At 41.8% G+C, this 11,162-nt stretch overlaps 1 protein-coding gene across 1 annotated transcript in view; it reads right to left on the bottom strand.

Annotated features, from left to right (window-relative positions):
- DNAJC5B (DnaJ heat shock protein family (Hsp40) member C5 beta) overlaps positions 1 to 10,364 on the bottom strand; it is a 49,242-nt gene extending 38,878 nt beyond the window's left edge. Inside the window, exons 1-3 of the mRNA XM_019548710.1 lie at positions 10,185 to 10,364; positions 5,240 to 5,367; positions 1,976 to 2,106 (exon numbers count right to left, since the gene is read on the bottom strand). Coding sequence (XP_019404255.1) covers positions 1,976 to 2,082 — 107 coding nt within the window. The 5' untranslated portion in view covers positions 2,083 to 2,106; positions 5,240 to 5,367; positions 10,185 to 10,364. The remainder of the gene's footprint in view (positions 1 to 1,975; positions 2,107 to 5,239; positions 5,368 to 10,184) is intronic.
- Between the last annotated feature and the right edge of the window lie 798 nt (positions 10,365 to 11,162).

Here is an 11,162-nt window from a genome sequence, read left to right as displayed (position 1 = left end):
CTACATGTGTGTTGCTGTGCAGTAAATAACTTTGCAGTAGGATAGTACTTGTATTTAGTACTTGTATTTAGTTTCTTGTGGCCTAATAGCACTGCATGTGTAGACATGAGATATTGTTGAGATCATTAGGCAACTCTATAGTAAATATTTCATGTAGACGTGCCCATCAAGTCAATAAGTCTTGCCATTGCTAAGATGTATCTCCCTTTTCTGCACATCTAAATTCCATGGCACTTTGAAAACCCCTGGGGCTAATGGTCCTCTGCTGCTTGTAGCCAATCTGTGTTGCCCAACATCTCATAAAATAATGCTAATTTGTATCTTCACTGTGGGATGAGAAAGATGGGTTCACAGATACTGTAATCCCATGCTCCACTATCTTAAAAAAACAAAGTGGTTATATGTGCCTGAGGTCCAGTCAAAATTTAGACAGTTTCACCATCATTATCTTTATCAAAGCTCTAATTTTTTTGCTAATGTAGTTATTTTAGTAAAACACCTAATGTATACAAGTGGGCAATTTTATACTTGCTCTGGGTGTGGCAATTGTCATACTGGAATTCCTCCACATTAGTGTATAGGTGCCGAGTTATACTAGCAGTATGTGCTTTAAATTAGTACATTATATTTTTATCATTGAATTGGAATAAGCTATACTGGTTTAACCACTTATATAATGACATCTAGACTAAGGCTGATGCTTTAAGTCTTTTAGCATAATTAAAACAGTGTAGCTTTTAAACGAATTCAAAGCTTGATTCTGTCAGGTTACGTAAAAATGACTTAGAAATACGTAATCGTCTACCCTTATTTTGGGTTGTCAGTACCAGAGCCCTATGTATGATGACACTTTAATGTCAACATTAACTATTTAATTGCTGTTGATTTAGCAAAAAGGAGGGGAAACAGGGATAGGAAGATGAATATTCAGAAGAAGAAAAAAGGACTAGCAAAGGAATCACATATAAAGGAAGAAAGGAAAAATAAAGAGCAGAAGTAGTAGTTATCTTGATTTTTCCACTGAGAGACAAAGTCAAGGATGGCTTCTCATATGGTTTAGATCTATGTGGACCTGAAGCTGTCATTAAAGATGAATAATCATTGTTCCATTCTGGCATATGACCAGGTGTCATTTCTAAACTTTCCTAATAATGCATAGGAAACCTCTGTGTAATTTGTTAATGTATTTTATAAATAACTTACCTTTAATGATAGTCATCATTGTCCAGGAACTTACAGGGTGTATTTTTATTTATCTCTAACTACTTGTGTTTGGGAACATATTTATGTTCTGGGAACTAACTAGTTTTATAATTCATATATCAACATTTTAAAAAAGTGTAGTGACAAACTGTACAACATCTATTTTATACAGTTTACCAATATAAGCTGCTAATGTACTTATATGCACTTTTGATAAAAATGAATCCATCTACAGTACAATACAGGTATAAAATAAAACATGTTTTTGCAACTATAATTGGCCTGTACTTTTCTGTTATATGCACTGGCTTTGTTAAAAAAGCCCACAGTTATATCTAGGTTTATACAAAGGACATTTTCTAAAATGATCTCTAAAATTCGGGAGGTCAATTTGAGAAACCTTGGGCTTGATTGTCAGAGCTCAGAAGCATCAGCAACTTAAGATGATTTCTACTGAAGTTAACTCTTCAACAAAATCAGACCCAAGCTCTCTCTAGTTAGCTTCATAAAACTGAGACATGCAAAATTAGTCTATTTTTTAATCTTTCAGCCACTCACTACATCACTTACATCAGAGTTACTGATGTCTCATATCCAGCTTTATACTAAGGTAACTTAATGGTGGTGTTACTTCTGGTTTACACTACTTAGAATGGTTGGAGCCTGTAAGATACATGCCTAGACAATACATATAAACCCTAATAGAACCAACTTTATGTTGCTGTGACATACAACACTTTTATTGCCTATATTTTAAATATTTCTTAAATACCTGTAGGATTTCTTAATTTCTTCATGTGTTGCCCCTTTCTCCACAGCCAAAATTTGATACAATGCTTCTCCTGATGTTGACAAAGCACGTTGCCTTTGTTCAGTCATCTTAGCTGTGCATTACCAAGATTGCTGATGTAGAACAACAAAATATAGCAGTTTAGGATTGCAGACATAGACATAATATTCTAATGCTAATTTTAATCAGTTAAATTATCATATGAGTAAATAATATTGAAATAAAACCTCTGAAATAATTACAAAAGGACACAAAGTAATGAGGGCACGTTCACACGAGTGTGCACATTCATCTTCCACTGTCTCAAAGCCTTTTGAGATGCTGCAAGAGGCATGTGCAGGAACGAAAAAGTGTTTCCCGTGCTGTGGGACAAAATTAGACCCCTGGATATCTAGGGGTCAAAAACGAAACAAAACAAAACAAAAACTGCAGGGGAAAAAAGCGTGGCACGGCACAGTCCCGGACCATGCCTTGAGGCAACTGGAGGCTCAGTCCTCCATGGAGATGCTCTGGTAGCCAGCTAGAGTGTCTGTGGCTGCCTCTCGCCCCGGTGCTGAAGCTCATTTGTGAGCTGGGGGTCCTCCCAAGGCTCCAGCTGCAACAATTCTGCTGTGTGGCCTGGCCATCAGCTGCAGAACAGCTCCGGGTGGCCCGGCTCTGCCTTTCAGCAGTATGAGTTGCCTGAGTGTGCGCTGCACCCATTTTTTTTCCATGGGATTTTTTGACCCCTGGATATCAAGGGATTTTATTGCTATTGGCACATGTGTCCAGGATCACAACACATTGAGCAGGTCAGAGCAGTCCTTGCCGGCAGGGGGTCCCCAAGAGTCAGCCTGCCAGCCTAGGGCTGCTTTCCTCTGGATTAAAATGCTGCAGAGGGGCTGGCTGGGGCATGAGAGTGCTTCAGCGCAAGGATAACTATCAGGCAGCCTCCGCACTGAAGCATCCTCATGCTCTAGCCAGCTGGGGTAGTGTATTTACAAGCATTATCCTGCTGCAGAGAAAACTAGTTTACTCCAGCCTAACAGGGGCACATGTGTAGATGCCAAGATGTTTACAGCACAGCTAATTAGTTTACTGCATACTAAATATCTCGTGGAGATGTGCCTGTTGAATGTAACAACAATATTCTCATTGACTTCAGGGGATGAAGCCTGGACCTGCTATTTTAATGTCCTTATTACCTTTTATTTTATGCTTTCTCATTCAGGTCCTAGAAAACCAATTTTTACCTTATGCTAAATCATATTTCCTTCAGAGGGATACTAATTTTATAGCAAGCAATGTAGCTCCTTTAGGGCTACTTTCTGGCCAATTTTTCCTTTCTGAATGCAAAGCTACTGGACGGAAAACAAAGAATTGAGGCCAATGTACTATTTTGTAGAAATATCTGCTGTGTTATATTCGTATGCTTGCAAAAGTTTGAAATTAATTAGGATCCCATCTTGAGATGTCATGGAGGTGGCTTGCAATATAACAATACTGGGAGTCCATAATGAGACTGTGATAAAATTTTGCCATTTGTATGACTAAAGCATAGGCTGGTGGATACAGTACCAGATCTATCAGCCATTCTCTCATTCTTCTTGTGTCTAGAGAGGGCAACCATAGAATGGTTCCAAGCGAGTCCTTATGATCTCTCTGGAATATTTTTATGCTAGATACCAATACTTAGATTAGGTTTTAAAGAAGAGATGTACCTCTGACAATAAAAGGTCTAAATATGAATAAAAGATTTCTGGGAACCAAAAGATTGACTAGTGTGTCAAATGAGACTACATTACACTCTTCTCACAGATGAGCTAGAAACACTATCCTGCCCATTATTCATGTATTATTTACAAGACCACATGTTGGTTCTGAGTCAGCTGTGTAATAAATTAAAGCTTCAGTTATAAAATAAAAGCAAGCAAGCTGCTAAAAAACCCAAATATCTTGTTAGTTAAAAGGATAGACTTGTTTAGACATGTGTACACTCCACTGATTTTAGCAGAAGCTTTATGTTTTTGTTAGTAAAATGTTATCTACATTAAATAATTTTCTTTTCTTTACTTATTCAAACAAATATTTGCCTGACTTAAGGTCTTATGATTTGGTGAAAGGCAGTCATTCACCCAGGTGAAATAAGTATCGGAATGCAAAACTATTCAGTAAATGAAACTGACCTATTTTTGTTAAAAATTAAGAATTAATTTATTTCAGGCCACATAAATATTTATTTGCAATCTCCATTACAGGGTTACTAATTAAGAATTATATGTCTGTAACATGTTTAACATGATACTAACATGGGGACTCATCCTACTCATACTGGAATCAATGGGAGCAGGATCTGGCTCCTTGACATTTTTATACCTCTTGTAACCAGATAATACTAGGCAACAGTCTGAAGATACTGAAGTAGGCTGCAACTTAAAAATTCTGTTACCCAATGCTGATTACATGGCAATATCATGGATACAAAGGCCAAAAGGTAAAATTATGATGTATTTTATTGTAACAGTAATATAATCATGTAAATCATATAGTATGACATGATTTATACTTTCTTACAAAGCACTTTTCAATATGTTCTTGATTCACTAGATTTTCAAAAATCTAATTAGCTATGCAAGATTCAAGGCACTGACAAATTTAACTTTTTACTACCAGAACACCCATCAGTTGTAGTTAATGGGAGTTTTGCCTACTTACTCCTAGTTATCCTTTAAAAATGTGAATTGAATGATAAAAGGTGTAGACTGATTAAAAATAACTTAATCCTGTTTTTAAAGAAGGGTTTTTTTATTAACAAAGAAAAGGATCAGAACAGTTCCCTTTTCAGTACTGGATCTTACTTCTGATGGCTAATATTAATTATAATATTAGTATTAAACTTTGTTTTTGCAGTAGAGCAAGAAAGGAGCACAGGGTTTATTACCATAAAACCTGAGAAAACATTTAAAAATACAAGTCAAATTCTAGTAAAGAATTACATAGCTCTATCATACTTATAACAACTTTACTTTTGTTTTACCATATTCTTAACTCATTCAGATTTGTGTCAAACTATTTATGATAAAAATAAAGTCTCATGACTCTAAGAACATACCTTTTTCTAAAACTGCTGGAACAGAATCGTTCTATGTAGTCCTTTATGTGAACTCACAACATAACCAGTTCAATGCCTTGACAGTTCTTATAGTAATAATTTCTTAACTCAAAAGGAAAGAAAAGAAGAGCCAAGAGAAGAAAGTGTTTGCATACCTGAAGCACTGTTTCACAGGAAAAGGCTGCTGCTTTTCATCCTTCACCTTCAGGGTTAAACAGGTCAGTGGAGTCGGATTACCTTGTTTTGTTAGTTTAGTATCCACTTGGTTATCTCTTTGGAAGACCTATGAAAGAATGAATAAAACATTAATGAATATAAAGGTTGCTATTACAGGACAGCCAATGACACCAAATAGTATGCCTACACACATGTTTAAGTATGTTTTTACTCCTTTCTCTGCTGTGCCCAGTTTGAATAGATGTGTTAAATTTGTTGTACTTTCATCAGAATGTTTTTTCACATGCCTGAAGACATTACAGCCTTAAGATTCACTTTACTGATGTTACCTGTTGTATAGCTTTACAATACAATGAGTACATCTATGTGAGCTGCTAACTGCGCAGTAGCCTAATAACACTGTGCAGTAGCATATAGGGCAAAAACTGTGGCTAATACACTACTGCAGTAGTATTAGGCTATGTGCTGTTAGCATCGCTAAAAAGCTGTGCATCAGTACTACTTCACAGTAGCACCAGTTACTGCTTGTTGATTTAGTACTTGGTTATGCAAAAACTAAACTTAATGTGCAGTAACTACAGCGCAATAATGGATGTGCGGATGCACCCAATGTCTTCCAAAATAAAAGCCCTTGGATGACCTTCTTTAGGAAACTCCTTGAGTCCCTTGTTAAAATTTCACAACCAAACGAAAAAAAGAGTTGGAGTTACCGCTTGATTTCTGATGGAGCTTACCTCTTTTTTTGCCCCAAATAATTTATTTCCTGGGGCTTTTTCAAAAAAACTTAGAAGAACCACTAGTCAGCCTTTGGAATGGAGTGGCCTGTGCCACGTCAGGTACTATATGTAACAGACTGCTTTATATACTCCAGTGTGCTGGTAGTGATGGATCACTTTACCAGATATGCTCAGGCCTTCCCCGCCCACGACCAAACTGCTCATATGGTTGCTGAAGTACTTTGGGAGAAGTACTTTTCAGTGTTTGGGTTACTGGCTCGGATTCACTCCAACCAGGGAAGGGACTTTGAAAGCAAGCTACTGCAAGAAGTACTGACCATTGCAAGAATACAAAAGTCCCAGACCACCCCATACCATCCTCAAGGGGACCCTCTGTCATGGGATGGGGTCCTGAAGGATGGCCGTGATCTCCCCAAGGCCCCTTTATCATGCCAAATTGGCCCAATGGGCACCCTGTGTTCTTGCCTGCCACGTCTTTGATGGAATGATTAATAGGGAGGCTGCCTTTAAGTCCTCTTGGACATGGTTTTGACCGATTCTCTGGACCCCGTGGGTTCCCGGACCCCAGATGCATCCCGCTTCAAAATAGATGTCATGATGGGTGTTTTAGGGGATGCTAGCCTTATGGGCTATGAGTGGCTCCAACCACCCCTTTACCATGCCCCAAGCCTCGCAGATGGTACCCCCATTGTCTGGTCTGGGCCTTGTTGTAATTTGGCCCCCTTGTCCCCCCTGGGCTCTCCGCAGCCTTGTCTCGCTCTGCACCTCACTGGTGCTGGGGTCAGTGCACCCCAAATGCCGCACCCTCTCTGGCGCTGGGGTCTCCACGCTGCCTTGGGCCCACAATGAAGTCTCCTCCTTCCCCTAATAGCCTCACCCAAACCACCGGTCTTATACAACAGTAAACAAAACACAGGCTATAACATAAATTCAAGCCGCTCGGCTATAACATCATTCAAGCCACACGGGGGGGTGCTCCATCCCTTAACAGTTTCAGAAGCTGTATCTGCAGTCAGGCCTCTCCCCTTTGCTTGCTCTGCGAGACCTCCTTCCCCCTTGGCTTCTGGCAGGGAACTGCTATCCTGGCCTCAGCCCTGGGGTTTATATATGAGCCAGGCCCTGCCCATTCCGGTCAACTGACCACTGACAGGTGTGGGCCACTAGGTCGTTCTGGCTGCTCTGGTATCCAGCAGCTGGGGCTTCCAACTCACTTCCCCTAACAGTTTCAACTCTTTAAAGGAGCAGGGCACCCTAGTGCCCTGCGACACCCTCAGCCAGAATGTTTTAATTGTACACTGTTAAACATGTTGGGAACACTGTCTCAGGAGCAAAAAGAATCATGGAGCCAGCATATAGCTTACTTGGTTCACACTTACAGTTCTACAAAGAATGATGCCACTGGAGTCAGTCCGTACCTCCTCATATTTGAGAGAGAGCATCGGTTGCCCATAGACTTGTGCTTTGGGGTGGAAAAGGCTTTTGGGAGCCATGTTTCCCATGGGCAATATGCCCAGCAACTGCGCAACTGATTGTGGCAGGTGTACAGGTTGGCTATGGAGATGGCACGAAAGAACCAGCAGTGGCACAACCGACTCTATGCCGTCTGTGTCCGAGAACAAGGGTTGCAAGCGGGAGACAGAGTCCTTCTCCAAAATGTGGGCTTGATGGAGAAACACAAGATTGCGGATCGATGGAGAGCAAAGCACTGTGATCTGGCAACGTGGGAACCTACCTGTCTATGAAATTTCCCAAGAGTGGGATGGGAAGAGCATGGACAGTGCATTGTAATATGCTACTGCCTATGGGAAAGCTGGGGGCCCCAACCTCCAGAGAGTCAGCAACCCTCACTGAGGAAGAGGTTCCAGCTGGACTCGGGTACCTCCTGGGATGTAAATGAACCAGACACTGAGGATGAATACGATTATCCCCTGGAATTTGTTCCGAGTGCCAGTTACGAGAAGGGAAAGGAGCTCAAGATGAGGCTCTACTGCTGGCTTCCCATGAGGGAGCTGGGGAAGGTGAACCCACTGTGGACTTCGAGGTGGAGCAGGAAGTTTCCCCCTCTTCTGCGGTAGCTGAGATGGCAGATGCACCCATCACCAAGGTGGAACCAGAGTCAGGGTGCCACCGTGACACAGACTGCATCCCTTGCCCGCAGTGATACAGATGGCCTGTGCGAAAATTCACGTACGATCTTCCAGGTGTCCCTGGGGAGGCAACCATTGCCGCCCCGTGGAAACAGTAAAGTTTGTATACACACCTTACCCTGCCATTACTGGGGAAGGTAATGGATCTAGGCCGGGGAGGATGTAACAGACTGCCAACGTGGGCTCACCAGATAGGCTTGAGATCCTTACCCTGAGCTGGAACCAGTGTCGGTGAACTCTGAGCGACTCCAAGGGTGGAGCAGGGGAGTCCTGCCCCGTGGAAAAGGAGAAGCCAGTCAAAAAAAGGGGTTTTCAAGCCCCTTATTCCCATGGAAGGGGGATGGCCAGGGTTGGGGGCCCACCACCCTGAGCCCTGGTTGGCTAGTTTGTAAGCCAGGGTGGGACTGCCGGAGGGGATAAAAGCAGCAGCCGAACTGGCACGGGGAGCTGCTGACAGTGACTCTGGGGAATGACGCAGGAGGCCTAAGGAGACCTGGGGTGAGCAGACCCAGCAGAGGGAGCAGAAAGACCCCCCTGAAGAGCCTCGAAGGCCCTGGGGGAAGAAGGCAGTGGCAGTTGGCCGTGCCTCCGGCCCTGCAGAGAGGGAGCAGCGGCCAGGGCTTGGAGCAGACAGCTGGTGCCCCAAGGCCCCATCATAGTGTGCTGGATGTGCCAGGCATCCCGGAGGCTAGGGGTGGCAGTCGGCCCCCCACTCCACCGCGGTGAAGAAGCAGCGGCCAGGAGCGCAGGGGGCATCCTTATCCAGAGCAGGGAGCTGGGCCGGTGAGTTGAGGAAACCCCTCACCTTCCCTGGGGAAGCAGGACAGCAGCAGGCAAAGCACTGGGAACCTGAGGAGCAGCAGAGCGCCCAGACGTGGGTCCCTGGGAGCTTGGGGCGCAGGCCGGTGCTTGGTGTGGGATTGGTGAGCTGCAAGGTGTGTGGGGTGCACGGCCTGTCATCTGGAGCAGGGGGTTGGAGCAACGACCCCTGGGAGCTGCCTGTGCTGCTGACCCTCTGCCACTGACTGCCTCAGAGAGGACTCAGTCCTGTCCCTTATTCTGCAGCTGATTGTCATTGGATGGAGTCCCTGAACTTTGTGCTTGGGTCATGCTGATTGCTGCAGAAACCTACTCTGTTACTTGTTGCTTGCCTTTTTGGTTGCCATGGAGGGGCACTCTTCAGCCTTTTTGGGGGGTTAGGGTTTGATACAATTTGATTGCTGCAGACCAGAAGAGCTTAACCTGTTGCAGTCTGTCGCTTATTGAGAAGCCCGTTGAAGCTGCTGGGAGTGAGCACCTTGCTTCCTTGTGGTAGCATCTCAGCACTGTGCATCTCAGCACAGTACCCTACCTGTGGTTCTTGAGTCAAGGGTTGACTAATGCCTTCTGGTTTGTTTTGTGATTCTGGTTATGCCATTAAGTTCACTCGTAAATAACCTTTCCTATTATTCTTGTTTTGTAAATAAAGTATAAATAGTTAAATCAGTTAAGTGTTAGACCTTCTTGGGACCATGGGCTGCTCTGTGGGGAGCAGGGGCTGGCTGGAAAGTAAATTGGTGCTGGCCTGAAACCTTGCCCCACTCTCGCCACACCATTCCTGATATTGGGCAGGGGTGGCAACTATTGGGCCACCGGGTTACATATAAATAAAAATTTCCTAGAGGACCATACTCTTGAACCCTATAAAAAGTCTTTTTTTGTCATTCCATTTTAAATGTTGTCATTTGATCTATGTGTTTTGCAAAAGAGACTGTAGCCCTGCAAAAATATCTATGGAGTGTCAAGGCCAGGAAAGTTAACACAGGCAAAACTCTAGCTGCCTACATTCAGTTGCAGGAATGGAGCTACAATCATATTTCAGGACCAGACAATTAATGTTTATGTGCCTAGTAACAGTACCTCCCTGCTTGATTATAGTTATGAAAAAATATTTTCATTTAAAAGAAGAACCAATAATGTTAGAAGAGATCAAAAGGTTACATGTTTTACTTCTTTCAACAATAGGAAAGTTATAGTTTTTAAATTCTCCTTGTACTTACCTCTATTCTTGTTCTTCAAACATTACCTCAAAATTTACCCTGTTATGGAAGATTAAAAAAAGGGTTGGTATGAAAACTTTTTTTTGAAAACTTAGCCACAAATAGTGTTACTATTTCTGTCATATAGTATAAGCCAATAGCAGAAACCAGTATAAGCATAGTAGAAACCTATTTACCTATTTGATTGCTCTGATTTTAAACTTTCACTTGGTTTGATCTTTTATGAAGAAAATAATTATTGTATAATGAATATATTTTCAAAAGAAAAGTGGAAGGAAAAAAAGGAGGAAGAAAAAAAGAAGTAATAAGAAAAATAATGTAATAGCTGTTGCCCATGTCAGAGTAACAGGCGTATCATAAAAATAACTTGCCAGAAATCTCTAAAATTATGTGAGTCCCACATACATTTTATTGCCATTACAATTTGAGCTTTTATTCAGCAGGACTTATTATTTCATGTGACAATAGCTCCCTCTGGTGTTATAAACTATATTCACTTTGTAATCCTTTTCAGTTGTTTTTCTTAATACCACTGTATTTTATTCTTTGAAGGAATTTTTATTATTTGAAATAGAAAAAAACTGCTCTTAAATATACTAAGTCCTAAAAACTTAAAAAGCCTCTACCATGTGAATTCTTACCTAGGTTTAAAAATTAAGTTTTAAAGGGGGCGTCTACGTGAGACGCTTAATGTGCAGAAGACTAATTCTACTGCACATTAGTATGCCTGGCAAAAACCTTGTTAATATGCTAATGCACAGAGTCTAATGCACATTAACATCATGTAAAAGGCATACATCTGCACTAATGTGTAGCAGCACTGATTATGGTGCATTATGTTTAGCACCTGTTATTACAGGTGCTAAACTTAATGTACCATAATTATGGAACATTAATTAACATGTAGATGCAGCCAAATAAGTGCTTATCTTAGTTCATATACAGATAGGCTATTCAGCAAAAATCATAGTTCAAGGC

The sequence above is a fragment of the Crocodylus porosus genome, unplaced genomic scaffold (assembly GCF_001723895.1).
Source record: "Crocodylus porosus isolate Cpor-Errol unplaced genomic scaffold, CroPor_comp1, whole genome shotgun sequence".
NCBI lineage: Eukaryota > Metazoa > Chordata > Crocodylia > Crocodylidae > Crocodylus > Crocodylus porosus.
The sequence above is the reverse complement of the archived record's forward strand: the minus strand, read 5'-3'. Positions and strand labels throughout refer to the sequence as shown.